Source organism: Lipophrys pholis, assembly GCF_963383615.2.
Source record: "Lipophrys pholis genome assembly, chromosome: 14".
Taxonomy (NCBI): Eukaryota; Metazoa; Chordata; class Actinopteri; order Blenniiformes; family Blenniidae; genus Lipophrys; species Lipophrys pholis.
Genome location: NC_137633.1, coordinates 29,195,722 through 29,218,572, shown reverse-complemented (window position 1 = coordinate 29,218,572; position 22,851 = coordinate 29,195,722). Strand labels below are relative to the sequence as shown.

General features: G+C 44.8%; 1 protein-coding gene across 2 annotated transcripts in view; it reads right to left on the bottom strand.

Annotated features, from left to right (window-relative positions):
• tonsl (tonsoku-like, DNA repair protein) overlaps positions 1-22,851 on the bottom strand; it is a 47,897-nt gene that overhangs the window by 21,980 nt on the left and 3,066 nt on the right. For both annotated transcript variants that reach the window (XM_080479271.1, XM_080479272.1), the window contains exons 3-15: positions 21,703-21,845; positions 21,440-21,623; positions 21,235-21,364; positions 20,897-21,068; positions 18,224-18,338; positions 16,993-17,138; positions 16,758-16,910; positions 14,724-14,849; positions 14,453-14,636; positions 14,314-14,369; positions 14,125-14,214; positions 12,275-12,347; positions 12,024-12,187 (exon numbers count right to left, since the gene is read on the bottom strand). In XM_080479271.1, the coding sequence (XP_080335397.1) occupies positions 12,024-12,187; positions 12,275-12,347; positions 14,125-14,214; positions 14,314-14,369; positions 14,453-14,636; positions 14,724-14,849; positions 16,758-16,910; positions 16,993-17,138; positions 18,224-18,338; positions 20,897-21,068; positions 21,235-21,364; positions 21,440-21,623; positions 21,703-21,845 (1,736 nt within the window). The remainder of the gene's footprint in view (positions 1-12,023; positions 12,188-12,274; positions 12,348-14,124; positions 14,215-14,313; positions 14,370-14,452; positions 14,637-14,723; positions 14,850-16,757; positions 16,911-16,992; positions 17,139-18,223; positions 18,339-20,896; positions 21,069-21,234; positions 21,365-21,439; positions 21,624-21,702; positions 21,846-22,851) is intronic.

Here is a 22,851-nt window from a genome sequence, read left to right as displayed (position 1 = left end):
GAGAGAAAAATTTCGTAACGAGCCGCGGTGTCGGCAGCCCCGCGACCTTACAGGGTGGAGCTGCGAGCCTGTGTTCGCCCTCCAAGGGGCTAGACAGGACGCCAAAATACTGTCTCGTACAACCGACTTGTTTCTGTGCGTTATTTTGACCGCGGCGCCGGCTTAGCCACAGTTAGTGTCTTCGCTCGAGCTAACGAGGCGACTCCAGTCCAGGTCAGTGTTTTCACAGCTTCGGCTGCCGCTTTATGTTGTTACGGTACGCTGTTAGCAGCTGTGTTTTCGCTTGTGCTGAGGAGGCGATTGTAGCTCCAGTAAGTGTTTCACAGCTTCGGCTGTCGCTTTATGTTGTTTTGTCCACAGTTAGCAGTAGTGTCTTCACTCGAGCTAACGAGTCGATTACAGCCCCGGTCGGTATTTGTCACGGCTTTGATTGTCGCTTTCCGTGTCACATCTTCGGCTGTTGTTTACTTTTGATACACTAGCGTGTAGTTAGCAGTAGTGCCCCCTCTCACGCTAACGAAGCCCTTAGAGCCCACCCAGTTGCCGCAGCTCAGGCGGTGTTTTCCGTTTAGCCAGTGTGGCTCGCACGTCGTTAGTGGCAGTGCTCACGCTCGAACTAACGACGCGCCCCGCGGCTGTATTGGGGATTTTCTTTTCAGCATCGGCTTCTTAGAACCTGGTTAGCCTGTCGATCAGCAGCAGTGCTCCCGCTCGAGCCGTTGGCACGCGGCGCAGTATCTTCCGGTGAAGGCAGTGACCTCGCTCCCGCTCCTGGTGTGCTACTGTGGCCATGTCCTACGCCTGTGTGGATTGCCTGGCCCCTCTGGAGCTGGAGGATGGTCACGATCTTTGCCCACCCTGTTTGGGCATCGATCATCTGAGAGCAGGTTTATCAGAGGATTCATGCATGAACTATGGCTACATGCCATGGTTGGTATGCATGGCCAGGCTGAGAGTGGTGGAGCAAGACCCAGAGGGGGCCACCTCCCCCCTAGACGACTCGCTTCTCCCCTGCCAGGTCCCAGCGGTCAAACAACCGGCCCGAAATCACCGTGGCGGCCCCAAAGGCCAAGAGACCTAGGGGTAATAAGCTGGCAGCCAAGGTCGACCGATTGTCGGCTGAGCTGGATCAGATGAAAGACCTTCTGACGGCTGTCCAGCCTGGAGCCGCCGCACCGGCTCCTCCAAAGATGGGAACTATGGCTGATGACGCCATGTCCATCGCCGCATCGGCAACCCAGGTCGCAGATCTTGGGGTGGACGCCCTGTCGCATTCCTCGGAGTCGCTGTCCCGTTCCTCAGGGCAGAGCCTACTGCGTGGGGCTGAGGACACCCATATGGATTATAGACCCTATAATCTGTGGGGCCCTAGCTCGACTGCAGCTCGATGTCCCACAGGAGAACCCTGCTCCCATTAGTGCTTTCTTCAGGCGACAACAGGCGCCAAGCGTCTTTTCAGTCCCCCATCGGAGGACTATGTAAGGGAGCTTCACGCCTGCTGGAGAGACACCAAGGTGTTCTCCCACTCCAAATCAAACAACGCCAAATCCCAGCTATAGAGCCGGCTATCGCATCTCTGATAGTGTCTCCGGACGAGTCCTTCAGGCCCGACGCTAGGTGTTCTCGACCCACAGACACACACTCCTATGTTTGAATAGCCACAGACATGTGCACCCACACACACTCACACATGCACACACACGGACAGACACATACAAAGATGAACACACATGCACACACTCACACACGCACACATACAGCATTGGAGAACCCACCTAGAAGATGAGTGTAGCTAGGAACACGCTCAGGTTTGTCACCTGGAATGTACGAGGAATGGGCACGCAAATAAAAAGACAAAAAGTTTTCGAATACTTAAACAAACTACAGGCAGACATTGTCTTGTTACAAGAGACACTGTCTTATTAAAAGAGACATTGTCTTGTTACCAGAGACACACACACACCTACCACAGGACATCACAGACTGATTTCACCACAGTTCCCTCACACACACTCAGCTTGGTAGAACTCCCAGCAGAGAGGCGGAGCTACATTAATCATCAATAAAATATAATTGTCTTGTAAAGACACAATCACAGATCCAGAGGGAAGATTTATAATTCTCATCATCTCTCTTCAGAACATAGAGATGTGGATCACAAACATCTACGGCCCAAATGTTGATGACCCTCCTTCTATCACAACTTCTTCACCCTCTCAACACACTCTGACCAAACACTGATAGTGGGAGGAGTCCTCAACAAGGTCCTCAGTCCACAAGTACACAGAGGTAGTAAGGCAGTAAACACCGACACTGGGAATCTACAGACATAGTCCAGTAGTACATGAGTGACTATGGTCACTAATCAATAGATCTAGTCCAGCAGTACATGGGTGACTATGGTCACTAATCAATACATCTAGTCCAGCAGTACATGAGTGACTATGGTCACTAATCAATAGATCTAGTCCAGCAGTACATGAGTGACTATGGTCACTAATCAATAGATCTAGTCCAGCAGTACATGAGTGACTATGGTCTTTGAGACGCTTGGCTCACCTCTCATCCCTCTCTTAAAGAGTACACCTTGTACTCAGCAGTGCACCAATCCTATTCAGGGTTAGATTACTTTCTGGTGAGTAAATCAATGATTAAAGACACCTTGGACACACAGATTCACCCCATCACTATCAGTGACCTTTGACCTGTCACTATGACAGTCACTACTAGAACAATCACCCTCCTATCAGACAATGGAGATTTAACACACCACTGCTTAAGGATCCAGACTTCCTCACATTCTTTAAAAAACAATGGTCAATCTTTTTAGAACCAAATGACCTGCCTGGTGTCTCTCCCTGTGTCCTCTGGGAGACACTAGACCTGCCTGGTGTCTCTCCCTGTGTCCTCTGGGAGACACTAGACTTGCCTGGTGTCTCTCCCTGTGTCCTCTGGGAGACACTACACCTGCCTGGTGTCTCTCCCTGTGTCCTCTGGGAGACGGCTAAAGTTGTCATGAGAGGTACAATCATTTCTTATTCCTCATACAAGACCAAAAGGGAAAAAATAAAGGAGAAAGAACTGGAAGATAAAATCCAAACCATGGAGACAGCTCATGCTGCCTGCAAAGACGACAGCCTGTTAATGGAACTAAGGAAATTAAAAATAGAGTTGAATAAAATAATTGAACATAAAACACAATTTAAACTACAGAGACTATGCTGGGAGAACTTAGAACATGGTAATAAATCCAGCAAACTCTGAGCCAATCAGTTAAAAGGAAATAAAGAAAACTGTCCAGTCCCCTCAGTCCAAACTCAAAATGTAAAATCACTTTTAACCCTCAAGAAATAAACAATACCTTCAGAGAATTTTACAAAGCTCTATAATTACCCCCAGAAATTTAATTTCATGAACTCTCTCAATTTCTACCCCCTCTACCTTTATTGTTACCTGTGCATTCATTTTATAATTGCCAAATAGCATTATTTTTGTCTTTCCTAAATTTAATGATAATTTGTTGCTGTCAAACCTTTTTTTAATTTGTTCATTTCTGTAGTTATTTCCTCCTGCAACTGTACTATATTATCCCCCGAGTGAAAAATATTAGTGTCATCAGCAAACAGTACAAAATGCAGTAGCTTAGAAACCTTATACATATCATTAATATACAAAATAAAAAGTTTGGGACCCAGTACTGCCCCCTGGGGGACCCAGTACTGCCCCCTGGGGAACCCAGTACTGCCCCCTGGGGGACGCCACAAACAATGTCCAGACATGATGAGGACTAGTCACCACCTTTACAAACTACTGTCTCCCACTTAAATAACTTTTGACCCAATCAAGTACTATTCCCCGGACACCATGTCTTTCCAGCTTATTGATCAATATGTCCTGGTTGATTGTGTCAAGTACTTTCTTCAGGTCTATGAACACCCCTGCAGTATATTTCTTATGGTCTATAGTATTGGTGATTAGTTCTATTGCTTCAGTTATTGCCAGTGTTGTTGATCTATTTGATCTAGATCTATACTGATTCTCTGCAAGTATGTTGTGTTTTTCTAAGAATGAGTCCAATCTGTTGTTAAAGAGTTTTTCCAGTATTTTTGAGAATTGTGGTAATAATGAGACGGGTCTATAGTTAGTGAAATGATGCTTGTTTCTACTTCTATATAGAGGTAGGACCTTGGCTATTTTCATTTTATTTTGAAATGAACCAGTTTGAAATGAACCCTTCCATATGTATGTTACTGGTTTGGAGATGAATTCTATCACCCTTTTCACTAGTGACATATCAATATCAGTTTTTATTCTTGCTTTTAGTGAGAATATCCAATATTTCCTGTTCTGTCACAACTTTAAGAAACAAAGAACCAGGATTTCTTTCTGGTATATAAGTATATAGATAGGTATGTATAGGTATATGCTCTCCATAACTCCCAGTATCAGGGATCTGTCCTGCTAGTTCAGGTCCAACGTTTACAAAGAATTCATTAAATCTGTTAACTACTTCATTCATGGTAGAATCTTCCACATTCTTATCAATAAAATACTTAGGTAGACTATTGTGTGTATTACTGTTTCTTATAATATAATTTAGTATCTTCCATGTTCCTTTAATGTTGTTTTTATTATCCTCTAATATTCTTTTATAATGATCTCTCTTACTCACTCTTATAATATTAGTTAACTTATTTTTATATTTTTGTTCTGCCTCTATAGTTCTCTGTCTAATGAAATCTCTGTAAAGTGTATTCTTCTTTTTACTTGCATTTTCTAATTCTGTTGATATCCACGGATTACTATTAGATGCTAGTTTTTTGTTGTATTTCTTAATTTGACAGTGTTTATCATATAATAAGGTAAATATTTTTAAGAATTCATTATATATATGGTCAACATTGTTATCATTATATATTGCATCCCAACTCTGTTCCAACAGTCCATTTCTTAGTGCGTTTATGGATTCCTCTGTCTTTACTCGTCTGTATTCTGTTTTTTTGTCTATTTATTTCCCAGGTTTGTATTATTAACTGTAAATACTGGGAGATGGTCACTAATGTCATTAATCACTAATCCACTAATTGACATATTATCTATGTCATTAGTGAATATGTTATCAATGAGAGGAACAGAACTAGATGTAATCCTACTGGGTCTGGTGATTCTAGGAACATAGCTCATACTGTACATAGTACTGATAAAGTCAATTGATCATTTACCCATAGATTTGACATCCTGGTTGTATTGATCTTCTGTATAGTAGCAGCAGGTATTGTTAATGGTGGAGAAAAAGTTATTGTCCGGGTCTAGATCCTGTTCCACGTCCAGAATGTGGTAATCGGTGTACTGAAAAGTTTTCAGCTCCAGTTCTTGGTAGTCACGTATCCTCTGTGCGATGTGGTTCATGTCCCCAGGTGTACAGTTAGTTCTGTCAGTGCGTGAAGCCATGTTTGTGTTTTGTTTTGTTACCTCCATGTCCAATCCAGTCCTAATCCAGTCCATGCCATGATGATGCAGTATAATCCAGTGACATTCATTGGTATTTGTCTAGTTCCGTGACACTGCGTATGCAGATCACTCTGGCTTCCTCAGGGGTCCCGTTCAGTTTTATGAATATTTTGCAATTTGAAGTCCATGTGTTTTGTATTTTTCTCTGGAGTATTATCGGAGTATTACCGCTGGATTCTCACTGGCGTTTCTCCTGGTCAGAGGGTGGCAGGTCTCGATGTTATTACAGTCCAACTCGATCCCCTTGGACCGTAGAAACCCAGCCACTTGCTTCTCCGTGGAGTAACATCCAGCTCACCGGGCTCCCCCCCCTCGCTCTCCGGGGTCACCGCCCGCGTATGACCGGGGTTTGATTTTGAGCCCGGTGACGATCACGTCATTCACCCTGGTGTACTGTTCCAGGTCCGCGACTCTGCTTTCAAGATGCTGAATGCGCGTATCCTTCTCAGCATTCCGTATTCGAAGTTGCATTACTTCACCGACCAGATCCATGATGTTCTTCTGCTGTTTCCTAACAGCAGAAAGTTCCTCCGTGATGAAGGTGAGAGTCTGTTTTATCTCCTTAACTTCTTCCATCGACGGTGCTTTCCTCGGGGGCATATTGCTGTCTTCACCGCTGACACCCGGATCCAGGCAAAAAGCGAGCCACTCCGGGTTGTCAGAACTCGTCTTGGTGGCGATTTCAAAAATTCCCACGCTGTCAAACACCGAGCTGTCAGGCCGCAATATTGTCACGCTGTACGAAGCGAGGGAAGCAGATCTCTGATCCGTACCGACGATCAAAGTGACTGATCATCAAGATCCCAGTTTCGGATCAAAAGAGACAATTTAAGTTACCATTTCCCTCAGAAGGGCACAAAAAATATGTCCTGGAAATAGTTTAAAAAGACTCCGTTTTACCAACACCACGGGCGTCGGCTCTCAACACGCCAATGCGGCGTGTGACGTCACTTGACGCGGCGTGTGACGTCACAATACATGTAGATTAATTAATCTTATAGACCACTCCACTAACAATACACGTAGATTAATTAATCTTATAGACCACTCCACTAACAATACACATAGATTAATTAATCTTATAGACCATTGCCACCACAATAAACAAAAAGCCATTATCACCTCCTTAGATACAGAAAAAGCCTTTGATAGGGTAAATTGGAAAGTTCTGCTCGCTACACTACGGAAATTTGGATTTAGAGAAAAGTACCTCTCCTGGATAAAGATCCTGTCCACCTCACCCAGTGTCTGTGTTAAAACCAATGACCAAATGTCCTCAAGGTTCACTCTTGAGAGAGGCACCAGACAGGGGTGTCCACTCTCACCATCTCTCTTTGCTATTTCTATCGAACCACTAGCAGCAGCCATCAGACAGAACAATAACATAAAAGGAATACCAACAGTAAATGTAAGACATAAAATATGTCTCTATGCAGATGATGTGATACTTTTCCTGCAGAACACACAGACGTCTCTTCCAGAAACAAAAGGGTTAATAGACAGGTTCTCCTCAATCTCAGAATATTCTATAAATTGGAACAAATCAGTCATCTTGCCTATTAACTCTATATTCCAGCACACACCGAACACCCCACTAAAACCAGGGAACATCAAATACCTCAGCATTAACATCTCAGCCAAACTCTCAGACTTGGTGAACTTAAACTACCCCCCCCCCCCCCCCCCCTTATTAAAACATTGGAGGAGGACCTCACCCGATGGAGGACACTCCCTATTTCACTTCTGGGGAGAGTAGCAACAATCAAAACGATGGTCCTGCCTAAAATGAACTCCATCTTCTCAATGATCCCAACAAAACCACCAAAAAGCTGCTTTAACACTCTGGATTCTCACGTCTCAACATTCTGATGGAAAAACAAACCATCAGGTAGACGTTTAAAAACACTCCAGAACACCAAGGACCAAGGTGGCTTAGAACTCCCAAACTTTATACTCATTATCTGGCCAATAAAGTACTTTATGTAGTAAAATGGATGAATCAGAAAGCCTTAGATGAAGGCTGGCTAGACATTGAGAAAACCTTGTGTGAAGATCTCCAGACCAGAGATCTTCCCTTCTTCAGTCCTTCATCAAAGAACCCAGCTGCTTTAAAAGCATCAATAGAACCACGTCTCTGACAGCTTGCTGGGAGGTTCTTCACCCCCTCTGGAACAATCCTGACATCCTGCAAAGAAAGAAACCAAGAAACTTCCCAAGATGGCAAAATAAAGGAAGAAGAACCTTAGAAGAACTTTCCTCCAGTAACTCTTTGATTCCATTGAATGAGCTAATAGAACCATCTGCTATCAGTCAGAACAAGTATCTGGAACCTCTTCAGCTTCACTCAATAATACCAAGTCAGTGTAATCTAGAAGAGATTGAGCTGAACTGACCTGGGGGGGGTGGGTGGGGGTGTGGGTTTATCAATCAAGATCGGGGGGAGAATCATGGGGTGTGAAAGTGGGGGGTGGGATATGAGGCTCCTGGGGGTGGACAGTTGACTGTCCTCCGACCGGGGCCTGTTCGGGCCTTCGCTTTTCCTGGTCTGGGGCGTGGCGACTGGGGCCATCTCTGCCTTGCCGGGTTGGTGGGCCGGCTCCCGGGGGTGCGGCGGGCCTCGCCGCCGGAGCTCTCGGCCCTGCTCCGGCCTTTTCTTGGCTTGGCGGCCTGGGGCCCTGTGCCCTTTAACCTTCTCTTGCCTGGTTGGTCCTCTCTGCATTCTCCGCCGGGTGCTTTCTGGGGCCTGGGGGTCTGCCGTCTACCGGGGTGGCGATGGCCTCGGGCCCCGGGGTGTCGCCACGAGACTCAGACTCAGACTCAGACTCAGACTCAGACTCAGACTCAGACTCAGACTCAGACTCAGACTCAGACTCACACTCAGACTCAGACTCAGACTCAGACTCAGACTCAGACTCAGACTCAGACTCAGACTCAGACTCAGACTCAGACTCAGACTCAGACTCAGACTCAGACTCAGACTCAGACTCAGACTCAGACTCAGACTCAGACTCAGACTCAGACTCAGACTCAGACTCAGACTCAGACTCAGACTCAGACTCAGACTCAGACTCAGACTCAGACTCAGACTCAGACTCAGACTCAGACTCAGACTCAGACTCACACTCAGACTCAGACTCAGACTCAGACTCAGACTCAGACTCAGACTCAGACTCAGACTCAGACTCAGACTCAGACTCAGACCCACACCCACACCCACACCCACACCCACACCCACACCCACACCCACACCCACACCCACCCACACCCACACTCACACTCACACTCACACCCACACTCACACTCACACTCACACTCACACCCACACCCACACCCACACCCACACCCACACCCCTCATGAAAGGTGCTTCTGAAGTTGCTTGTTCTCTGTCATCATTTGTTCAAACTCTCAAAATCATGTTCCTCTTTTGTTGTTGCTTCTTTGTTAATTCATGTTCCTGCTTCATGTTCCTGTCTAGATAGAGCTGCTCAGGCTGGTTAATCTAGGAAATCATGTTACTGTCTAGATAGAGCTGCTCAGGCTGGTTAATCTAGAAAATCATGTTACTGTCTAGATAGAGCTGCTCAGGCTGGTTTAATCTAGAAAATCATGTTACTGTCTAGATAGAGCTGCTCAGGCTGGTTAATCTAGAAAATCATGTTACTGTCTAGATAGAGCTGCCCCCCCCCCCCCAACTTCTCTTCTCTGTCTCTCTTTGAGAGATAGGATGGAGTGGAAGGGATACAGACCTATGAGTGTTTTATATGCGGATTATAAACTGTATGCCAGCATCTTAACAGAGGATGGAAAATGCAATGCCTTTTCTAATAGACGAGGATCAAACAGGATTTATGAAAAAAAGACAAACCCGAGACAATATAAGAGGCCTGTCTATTATTGAAGAGATTAATAAGGACAAAGTTAGCTCTATCGTTCTCGGTTTAGACGCTGAGAAAGCTTTTGACTCGGTTGGGTGGAATTTCTCTATTTAGTAATGAACAGATTCGGCTTTAGTGAAAATTGTATACGTTGTATTCAGGCACTCTACTCCTCCCCTACTGCAAGAATAAAGGTAAACGGTATTCTCTCTAACTCCATAACTTTGCAAGGTGGCTGTAGGCAGGGGTGTCCCGCTAGTCCCGGCCCTTTTCATTTATTCATTGAACCTCTGGCCCAAGCAGTCAGACAAAGAGACAGGATTAAAGGGGATCTCCGTGGGGGGAGTGGAATATAAAGTGAGCTTGTACGCAGACGATGTCTTGGTCACAATCATGGAAATGGATTCAGGCCGACCACTACTAATGAAAATTCTGGAAACATATGGGTCATACTCAGGATATGTCCTTAATATACACAAAACCCAGGCTATGATATTTAACTACACACCCACACAAGAACTTACAGCAAAGTATAACTTCAATTGGCATTCATTTCACATCAAATATTTGGGAGTAAATTTACCCAAAGACCTGACGCAGCCATTTCCTATTAACTATAATAGTATTAACAAAAAAATATACGACAACCTCAGTGGGTGGGGCTTGCTCCCACTTGACTTTGGCAGCTGAATCAGATCGGTTAAAATGAATATTCTTCCGGGATTATTATACCTTTTCCTATCACTTCCAATAGAAATTCCACGGAAACAGTTTAGAGAATGGAACAATTAAATTTCTCGATTTAAATGGGATAAGAAGAGACCAAGGGTGAAATTCTCTACCCTCTAGCTGCCGGAGGAGAGGGGGGGCATGGGCCTCCCATCTTTAAGGGATTATTATTTATCTGCTCAGTTGAGACCACTTGTATATTGGTGTAACGCATCTTATATTGCTAAATGGAAGACCATAGAGTTATCTTTAATAGATACACCAATACAGTCACTGCTTGGATATGTAGAGAAGGAAAAGGAATTGCAACAGACAGAGAGTCAATGGGTAAATCTGTCTCTGAAAGTATGGGTAGAACTGGTCAAACACTTCCAACTCCAAAATGATGTTAAACTGCTTAGATGGCCAGCATACGACCCCGATTTTATACCAGCACAGCAAGATCATAGATAGACAATGGATCAATCTTGGTATCACCTCTATATGTACTATTGCTAAAAACTGGGAGCTTAATAGCTTTGATAATCTATGTCACTCATATGGGTTAGGTGGGAAAGATTTCTACAGGTATTTGCAGCTTCGCGATTATTTCTGGAAAAAGGTGAAAGGCCCTAACCCAATAGATCCACCAATGGTTATTCAAATGTTTATTAATGCATATAAATCACAAAGTAATAAACATCTCATAAGCAAACTATACCTTGGTATAATATTGAAGAAGGAGAGCACCGACTACATAAAGCAGCGATGGGAAAAGGAACTGGACATTGAAATATCTGCGGACATGTTGCTGAATGCCTGGAAAACACAGTCATCTACCACCAATTCTCTAACCTGGAGAGTCTTCTGTTGGAAGAACCCGATTCGTTTTTTTATCACTCCCAGAGAGAAGACTAAACAACTGGTTCTCAATCAACTTGAGAATGTGGAGAACCGATGGCGGAACATTAACCTGTGAAGACTACATTTGTTGTTAAAGAGGATGAACCGACATGAAGAGCAGAGAACCGTCTCTGGGAGGAAAACAAGCCGTGTTGAAGTTGACAAAAGAAGTTAAATTGATCAGAGCCATTGGACAAACATCGGGTATAGCCAGCACAACAGTTTGGAAACCAGCCCCCCCAGCCCCCAGCCCCCAGCCAAGATACAGTGAATCCCCTGACCTCAAACCATCAGAACATGTCACCTCTTGAAGAGGAGGCTGGAGGAACAAACAAGTGAAAGAAGCTGCGTTAACAGCCTGGAAAAGCATCACTGATGAAGAATACAACAGTTTAGTGATGTCGATGGGTTGCATGCTTCAGCCAGTTATTGCAAGCAAGAGTTATTCCATCAAATATTAAATGTTATTTACTTTAATATTATTTGTTCCATTACTTTTGCTCACCTAAATATGCTGTTGTCTAATACAAAGGGTGCTATGCCCCGAGCGGTTTGACACATCAAGATGTAAATACCAGGACTTAAAAACTCTTCTCTCATATTTATCTTCTGATCTTAAATTGAAATGTCTTCAGTAAATGAGAAAAACAAAGGAACTGGCTTTACCGTTCCAATACTTTTGCAGACGACCGTACAGACCTTGAGGGCAGACGTAAAGTCAAGCTGTTTCAATCGGTATTCTACATTTCTTTCAAAAACTCAACCGGAGCCATTATGACAATTATGAATCAGATAATGTATGCTTTCTTTCTACGGTAAACACTGAAAGATTTATAGAGCCCAGACTAATCCAAACCAGCATAAATCGCAATTGCTGATACCCGGTATCAATCAACCAGTCTAACAGGATGCTTTGAGATTTATAGAGATTGAAAATGTTGATTGTGTGATACTTAACAAAAAACTTGGAATACATCAAGCAGTCCTAATTCCTAGCAGGCTGGAGCTATAGATGACGCACACACCTTGGAGTTGCGTAGTGTGACAGAAGCCCCTCGTTTTAAAAGCAGTCGTGCCACTTTCAAGTTTCCGCAGGCGAGGGCATCGTGCAGAGGAGTCACTCTTTCACATAAAGGGCCTCCGGGATCATTGACGTTGGCGCCGCGCTCCAGCAGCAAGGCAGCAATCTCTGCATGAAAGAGCCACAAACACAGGTCAGCGGCAGTGAGCAGGAGCTTACAGACGAGCGTGAGCGCAGGCAGCATGAGCAGGGTACCGTGGTGTCCGTGGTTACAGGCCTCATGCAGCGGGGTCCAGCCACAGTAGTCTCTGGGGTTCACTGGGTGACCCTGACATGCACACAGCAAAAAAGTGATCATCACAAAGCCAGCACCGATTCAACTTTCTGCCTGCACTGCAAAAACTCAACATCTTACCAAGTGTATTTGTCTGGTTTTTAGTCAGAATGTCTCATCCCACCTGATTTAAGATAAATATGCCCAACAAGTAATATTTCAGCAAGACAGAGGTACTCGTTCTAACACAATGCATCTCAAATATCTTGTTAAGTCAAACAATCTTTAAATGATGTGGTTTTGAGTTGTATTTTAGAAGGAACCAGTTATATCTGACATTTCATACATTTTTGAAGTTGCGGTGTGATTTGTATAAGATAGATAATCTTGTTTTAAGAAATACACTTTACTTGATTCAACTTAATCCATTTAAATTGAAAACCACAAATTCATGAGAAAACAGCTACAATGATAAAATGAAGATGTTTCTTTTGAAAGATGAGTTACAATTTACAGATATTTCTATTAAATCAGATAAAAATATACATCCTCATACCATATGAACATATAAACACAAATGAAGACTTAAAAAATGTTTTTAAATGAGCAGTATTTACAGGTTTGTATGTGTAATGATGTCAGTGAGCTTTGTGATGTACTTGTATGAAATAGTAGTTAAATAGTAGTATGCTGTATGATCAATAAGTTCTTCAGAATCTACAGAAACATTTACTTGAGCCAGATGGAGACCTTCTACCTCATAATCTAAATAATGCTTAATCCATTCAATTGTGGAAAGAGGTTGACATTTGAAACAAAACATTGATCCATTTACTACATAGATATTTTTCATAAAATCAAACTCTGAACATTATTGCTGACATTATCAACAACCAAAGTCTTTCCACCTATGTACTTATTTCAATATTTCACAATCCAAAGCACAGAGACATTGTAGAGAAATTGTTGAATAATTTGGAGAACTGTTTACATGGTATGGTTATTTAAAATGAGGGGTCGAGAACCAGAGCAATATTAGTAACAAATGTATTTTCAGCCAACTGGATGAGTATGGTTAACACTTTTCAATGTAAGATTATACAAGGTGAAATTAGTAAAATGCGTCTCAAATTTTGAAGGCAACATGAAAGGTAAAAAAGCAAATGTCTACTTTTGAGGTAGAAACACCTACTTTTAGGCATAGCTGGCTTTTCTAAAAACACAGCGCTTCTTCATAATGTAACTACATATAAGGATTGGCTCAGCTGGTGGAGTGGTCGTCTCCCAATCAGAAGGTTACAGGTTTGATTCCCATCTCACTCCCATTGGAATGACAGTGCCCTGCATGGCCATTGGTGAATGTGATGAACGATGTAATGCGCTTTGGGGCTGCTCACACACCTGAAAGGTGCTATATAAGTGAAGTCCATTTACCATTTGTAATCTTATTTCAAGTACAAGACTGTCTTAAATCTAGAGAAGTGCCACTAGAATACATCTCAACAATAATAAGTTGAATAAATCTTAAATGGAGCCGATGAGATGAAAATTATTAAAGCAAAAATCGATTCTTGAGTGAAAAAGTATACATTCTTTAGCATTTGTGTCAGAAAGACAGAAAGCTTGAAAATACTGGTAAAATAAAGCTTAAATTAAGTTTACATACTGTGTGTGTGTGTGTGTGTGTGTGTGTGTGTGTGTGTGTGTGTGTGTGTGTGTGTGTGTGCACTAGGACTAACAACATGTGAAGAGATGGAACTGGTCAGTGAAGATGAGTTCAACAGCTCTGCTCTGAGCAGACTGTATTTAGTTCATCTAATGTGGTCCTCACCTGTTCCAGCAGGTACTGGACCTGCTTCAGGTTCCCATCAATACATGCTCTGTGGAGAGATGTCTCGCCCTTCTCATTCCTCTTGTTCCACTACAGAGCAGAGACAGAAATCAGGATTGAGGACCGTTTTTCAAACACAGATCTAAAGAAAAAACTAAAGAATTGAGTGACAGCTGATGCTGGACTCACTCTCCCAGCCTTCCTCCTGCCTGTCACCATCTTGTCGTAACCCTCCAGATCTTCATCTAAAGGAAACGAGGAGTCGCATGTAATGAAACGTCAACAGCATCATGAGATGAATTCCCGGAGGTGTCGGTGTGGGGTCTACCTGAATCAGACAGGACGACATCGCTGTCGTCCAGAGATTCAGTGTTCTCCATGTCCTCCTCTTCGTCCCCCTCTTCCTCACTCCCGTCTGGACCACACAGCTCCTGCAGCTTCTGTTCCGTCTCAGTAGTGCCAGAGGAGCCTCGTCTCTTCTGTGAGGCCATCCAGAGTCTGAGAGCTCGTTTCTGTGGGAGTGAGAGTCAGTTTCACTCCGTTAACAAAGTGTTAACCTGATGTTCATCTGAACACAACGCAGGTGAGAATCTTCTCACCTGCGTTGTGACCTTCCCGGACGCCTCAGCGCAGTGCAGCGCCATCTTAAAGCTGCTGTCCACGTCCTCTGGGGAGCCAGCGCTCTCCTCCTGAGCCGCTGCGATGTTCAACCACGTGCTGCATTCCTGAGGCACACAACAAGACACACTGTGGATCATGTGGATTATGTGACAAGAACTGTACAAATGTTGAGTCTTTAAGTAATACATGGTTTACTGTCATAACTAAGTGGATTTAATCAGAAGAACCCTGTAACCTGCAGCTCTGAAGCTGCATGAACTTCTTCAGTCCCTCTGCAGCAACTCTCTGCAGCTTTCACTAAACGATGCCTAAATTAACAATTTCACAAGGACCAGCAGGCTGAAGACCAGGTTCATCCATGAGGCCGTCAGGAGGCTGAACTTTTTACCAGCTATGGCTTACCTCCGCCCTCTGCCCCCTGCACACACAAACCCTGGGGCCTCATTTAGAAACATTGCGTAGGATTCTTACTAAAAATTTAAGTGCGCCTAAAAGCTGAAAATGGAAGGCGCCAAAAAATATTTGGATTGGTAAAACCTTGCGTACGCACATTTGCACACACTTTCTTTTATAGATCAAAGTCCACCTGCAAGGTTGCGCAGTTCATATCCCACCCACCTTGCACCTTAAATGGTCAATGCAAAGTGCCTTGTCAATATTTTTGCTTCTCAATCAGCCTGCTGATCTCCGGCATTTGACGATTAATCCTGGCAGAAAGACGAGGAAAGGGAATTTTACGGAGAGCAAAATAGTCGTGTGGGAGGTGGAGGTCAGGAAAATTATCTTATTTGCTGTCATGGTAGTGGAATAACTAATAAAAGAAAAAATAAGCGATCAGCGGCATGTTGTCACCGGTGAAAATAGTGTGAGAACCACAGAGAGATGGAAAAGAAGAGTCTGATCTGAAGGTGAAGGCCAGAGGAGAGTGACATCATGGGGAGCAGCACCCGAGCACAAAACCGGCCCCCATGGTTGTGACGGCCACCGTGTGTGGCTGAGTGTCGGGGAGGGAAGGAGGCCAGCAGAGACCCATAAAGTACAGTTTTATCTGTTGATTAAATGTATAAATTAAATATTTGAACAGGGACTTGTGAAGAGGCTGAGTGGACTTTGTGTTGTATCCTCAGTCACTCCAGAGGTGGAAGCGCTGGGTGATGAGGAGGTCGTCTGTCTGCAGCACCGGTGCATCCCCAGGGCGTGGCGGTGCGGCGCATCCACAGCGCAGCTTTACGTACGGCTGTCACCACGCTATTTGTGTGCTTTCTTCACAATGGGACTGGTTGTTACACACCGTGTCACAATTGATAATCAGTGTTGAAAATCTGACATATGAACAAAGTGCTGCTGATTCAGTAGGAACGTCTCACTAAAGGAACATCTTGGACACTGTAGCTTGACTATTTATGATTACATGGATCAATAAGTCTGATATGCAAAGACATTAAATGTATGAGATGGCCTCTCTGTTGTGTTATTTCACTGTTCAGTCTACTTCATTTTTTTTACTGTTTTACTCCCAAAGGATTATTTTTGCCTGTATATTTTAGCGTGCGTAATTTCTATTTCTAAAATGCTATTGCGGTTCTATATATGTGAAAATGTGTCGTAGAAAAGACGAATAAAGCGACTTTGAAATTAAAGAATGGTTCAGTAGTATGTCAAATAAGATAATGGTGAGAAAAAGATCACATCCTAACATGTCACCTAACAACAGGTCACAAGAAAAGAGCTGAAAAGATGGAAACAAACGGACAGAGACAGATCGAATAATACAACACGAAACTGGCTTAAATGTTATAAAGTCAACATAATCGATGCTTTTGGTAAATGTACATTATTATTTTTAAACAACTTTATACACAGTGTTATTTTCATTTGAAAGGTTAAATCCATTTTGCAGTTCAAACTGGACAGAGAAGGCAAACCAAAGAAACACTCTTTAGTTCTTGAAGGTTTCAGACCGATGAGGATGATGAGGTCCTGATCTGAGGTCAGTGAGGTGTGGTGGTTACCTCTGTGGAGCTGCCCTGCCTCAGAGCCAGCTCCTGCCTGTAGTGCTGCACGGCGTGAACATGCTGCCTGAGGTCGGTGTGCGTGGCGGCCAGCGACACGTGAATGACGGCCAGCTCTCTGTCGGGCTTCCCCAGAGCTTCAGCCCGCTTCAGCTGCACCACAAACACAAACGTTAACGTCACGATAGTGCCGGCGAGGACAGCGAGCGGTCCAGAAGGTGTGGAAGCTGCTTACCTGAGCTTGATAAGCCTCCAGAGCTTTGCTGTAGCAGCCAACCTTACAGTACAGGTCCCCCAGCTGCTCAGCCAGCTCCATGGCCTGATGGGGACTTCTGTGCTTGTCCTCCCCCAACACCTCCTCCAGTTTACAGCCACGATCAGCTGGAAGCACAACACAGCCTCTCAAGCACGCAGAACGACTCAGGTTTCACACATCGACACTCAACACCGCCTCAAACATTCAGGTTTGACAACATTTTAAATAAAGGCTGCACGGTATCCAACAAACATGTTTATGGATCACAGTCTATGTTCATGGTGCCTCAGAGGTCAGCTGCAGCGGGACCTCCAACTCTAGCAACACAACCACCGTAGAAAACACAGTGACAAGAAAGGTTTTGATTGAGAATAGACCCTGATTCACACCTTGATGACCGTGACACAATATGTGATTTAAAGTCATTTTTGACTTCGATGGTGCTTCTTGTGGGAAGTTGAAGAAACACTTGTTTTAAAGTTCTCACAACACCATGAAAGGTTTAATCGGTAAGTCACGGCAGCTGAACAACACAGGCAAAATCATACAGGTTGCAGTTGTTTTCTAAACTTATTCATCCGTGTTCGTGGAATCAGAGTAGAGTCGTTCAGGAACAGTAAGTGCTGTTAATTCATATGGTGGTGGTTTATTAAGATGACAGTAGAGATCACACGGTCGAGACATAAGACTTATTGTTCATCAAGTATCATCAGCATAAAAACAGTGAGGTGGAGACGTGAAAACATGAAAGCTGCAAAATGTTCCAATCTAAAGACATGTCAGTGTTTGACACCAGGAATCAAAAGAGGTGTAAAGTCGAAATGATTCTTCTTGTTCAGGATTAATAAAAAGATGTTAAACAAAATGTGAACCTTTTCATATTGTACTCACACCTCTGAGTGGAGGTGACAATCATGTATACTTAAAGGTTGCAGAGTCGTCATGTTAGAGGTCCGGCCCCCCAAGACAGCATGAGGCTGGATGTGGCCCCTGGATTAAAATGAGTGAGACCTCAGTGGATTTTTAGTGAAGCAGTGAGCTGATTTCATCTTAAAGAGCTCCTCCCAGCTCATATTGGTTCATTCAGTCGAGACGAGCTGCCCAGCTGATGTGAAGCTGCAGTAAATAACTCCGCTGTTTCTATCACAGCTCTCATCTTTACCAGGAAACCATGTTTACAGTGTCAGTAGAACCCTTTTTCTTCTTCTACCATATTTGAAAGACTTCTTCACGGCCTGTCGGTCCAGAGGCTGCTGAGAGCCGAGCTGCAGGGCTTTCTTCAGAGATCGACGAGCAGCGACGACGTCACCCAGAGAGAGCTGCACCTGCAGGCCGACACACACCGACTTTACACAGCAACACACACACACACACTGACTTTACACAGCAACACACACACACACCGACTTTACACAGCAACACACACACACACACACCGACTTTACACAGCAACACACACACACACACCGACTTTACACAGCAACACACACACACACACACACCGACTTTACACAGCAACACACACACACACACCGACTTTACACAGCAACACACACACACACCGACTTTACACAGCAACACACACACACACCGACTTTACACAGCAACACACACACACACACACCGACTTTACACAGCAACACACACACACACCGACTTTACACAGCAACACACACACACACACACACTGACTTTACACAGCAACACACACACACACCGACTTTACACAGCAACACACACACACACACACCGACTTTACACAGCAACACACACACACACACCGACTTTACACAGCAACACACACACACACACCGACTTTACACAGCAACACACACACACACACCGACTTTACACAGCAACACACACACACACCGACTTTACACAGCAACACACACACACACCGACTTTACACAGCAACACACACACACACACACCGACTTTACACAGCAACACACACACACACCGACTTTACACAGCAACACACACTGACTTTATACAGCAACACACACACACCGACTTTACACAGCAACACACACACCGACTTTACACAGCAACACACACACACTGACATTACACAGCAACACACACACCGACATTACACAGCAACACACACACCGACATTACACAGCAACACACACACCGACATTACACAGCAACACACACACCGACATTACACAGCAACACACACACCGACATTACACAGCAACACACACACCGACATTACACAGCAACACACACACCGACTTTACACAGCAACACACACACCGACTTTACACAGCAACACACACACCGACATTACACAGCAACACACACACCGACATTACACAGCAACACACACACCGACATTACACAGCAACACACACACACACTGACTTTACACAGCAACACACACACACTGACTTTACACAGCAAGACACACACACACACTGACTTTACACAGCAACACACACACACTGACTTTACACAGCAACACACACACACTGACTTTACACAGCAACACACACACACTGACTTTACACAGCAACACACACACCGACATTACACAGCAACACACACACACACACTGACTTTACACAGCAACACACACACACTGACTTTACACAGCAACACACACACCGACTTTACACAGCAACACACACACCGACATTACACAGCAACACACACACCGACTTTACACAGCAACACACACACACACACACACACACACACCGACATTACACAGCAACACACACACCGACTTTACACAGCAACACACACACCGACTTTACACAGCAACACACACACACACACACACACACACCGACATTACACAGCAACACACACACCGACTTTACACAGCAACACACACACACACACACACACACACACACACACACACACACCGACATTACACAGCAACACACACACCGACATTACACAGCAACACACACACCGACATTACACAGCAACACACACACCGACATTACACAGCAACACACACACCGACTTTACACAGCAACACACACACACCGACATTACACAGCAACACACACACTGACATTACATAGCAACACACACACTGACATTACACAGCAACACACACACTGACATTACACAGCAACACACACACACACACACACTGACATTACACAGCAACACACACACACACACACTGACTTTACACAGCAACACACACACTGACATTACACAGCAACACACACACACACTGACATTACACAGCAACACACACACCGACATTAAACAGCAACACACACACACACTGACATTACACAGCAACACACACACCGACATTACACAGCAACACACACACACACTGACATTACACAGCCACACACACACCGACATTACACAGCAACACACACACACACACACACACACACACACACACACACACACCGACAATACACAGCAACACACACACCGACTTTACACAGCAACACACACACTGACTTTACACAGCAACACACACACACACACACACACACACCGACATTACACAGCAACACACACACCGACATTACACAGCAACACACACACCGACTTTACACAGCAACACACACACCGACTTTACACAGCAACACACACACCGACTTTACACAGCAACACACACACTGACTTTACACAGCAACACACACACACACACACACACACACACTGACTTTACACAGCAACACACACACCGACAATACACAGCAACACACACACCGACTTTACACAGCAACACACACACCGACTTTACACAGCAACACACACACCGACATTACACAGCAACACACACACTGACTTTACACAGCAACACACACACTGACTTTACACAGCTTGCAGACATGTGAGCAGCAGCACTGTGGCGGCGGCAGCAGTAGAGATCTCGGTGGTGTCGTACCTTTCCAATGCAGTGGAAGCACTCGCTCTCGCTGAACTTGTCCTTGGTCTTGCGGGCGCACTCTTTGGCCTGCTCCAGGCAGCGCACCGCCTTCGACTGTTGGCCGTTGCGGAAGTAAATGTTTCCCAGGTTGAAGTTTGCACGGTAGAGATCTTCCAGCAACTGACCCTTCCTTTACAAACAGGATGCAGATCACTTAGCAATGGTCATGTACAAACATGACTTTCCTGTTACACGCTTCAAATAAAGAGCAAGATGGAAAAAAGGGAGATGACTAACAACCAGTCTGATTATTTGTATGAACATAGTTTATCAGGAGAATTGTAGGATATTCGTACTCTGCGATAAAAACACTTCGTTGGATGAACTCGCTGCAGCGCTTTGGTTCCCCGAGGTGATCACAGACCAGACCCAGATTCAGGAAAAGGCGTGCCTTCATCTCACTGATCTCTCGCTGTGGCACAGTCCCTGAGGGTCAGAGAGAAACAAATGAAATCATGAAAGTATTTCACTCGGGTAGTTTCTAGAGCACACAGTACGCACCCTCCAGTCGATCATTCACAAGGCTCAAGCTCTTCCTGAAGGCATCTCCTGCTTGCTCTAAACTGTATTTGGAATGGTCCGATTCGTAACGAAAGAGGTAGGTTCGACCAATGGTGGCTAGAGCTCTCTGCTCCTCAGCATCATCTCGGACCGAGCGAGCCAGGTCCAGATGACAGTGCTGGTGCTACACAAGACAACAGCTCTTTAGCTAAAGTGGTTCTTCTCAAAATGAAACCCTAAAGATGTTCACTTATCGTCATAACCTTCAAAGCAGCGTCAATGTTTCCCATCTCTGCGTAGCACTCTCCGATCTTCCTGTTGGCCACCGCTCGTCCGATCACGTCATTGAGCACCTCGGACAGAGCCAACTCTTGCTGGTGTTCCCGAATGGCAGCTGCATAGTCTCCTGCCACACAGAATGATCAGAAGAACAAATGTGTTTTATACAAACACAAAACCATGGAGTGTCTGCTGCTACACCACCTGAGACCATAGGTCCGTCATACCCTCGACCCTCTGCAGTTTGCAAAGCAGGAGAAGGTGGGAGCGGAGAATGCCATTGTATACATGCTCCATCGATCCCTCTCCCACCTCAACAGAGGCAGTGGTGCCGTGAGAATCACATTCTTAGACTTCTCCAGCCCTCACTTCTGGGACACAAACTAATAAAGATGGGTGTGGACACACACCTGGTGGCATGGATAATGGACGACTTGACAGGCAGACCTCAGTATGTTCGACTGGGGAACTGCAGGTCTGACACCATGGTCACAGGGGACTGTGCTTCCTCTGGTCCTGTTCACCCTTTACACATCGGACTGCCAATACAACACAGTCCTGCCACGTGCAGAAGTTTGCGGACGACACTGGCATCGTGGGATGTATAAGTAGTGGACGGGAGGAGGAGCACAGGAAACTGATCGCGGACTTCGAAACATGGTGCTACTTCAACCACCTGCGCCTCAACACCACCAAGACCAAAGAAATGGTGGTGGACTTCAGGAGATCGAGGCCGCAACCGGTGCCTGTTAACATTAAGGGGGACTGTGTTGACATTGTAAGGACCTTCAAATACATGGGAGTACAGTTGGATGACACACTGGACTGGAATTGCAAACACAGATGCCCTGTGCAGGACAGCAGCAATTTTAACTACACTTATTCATGCAGGGTCTTCAGGGGGCTGCCGTGCTGCCGACAGCCGGGGTGGCGGTGTCCGGGCCCGATGGCATTTCTACAGGCCCCCCCACAACACACACACACACAACTGGGCAAAAATAATCGATTTATCGAATTTGAAGCTAAAAAATATTTTTATTTTGCAAATTGTAGTTTTTTTCTCCCCAGTTCTTTGGCATTTTCCACGTTCCGTTCTCCCGTTCCTTGTGGGTTTCCGTAGTTGCTGACAGCGC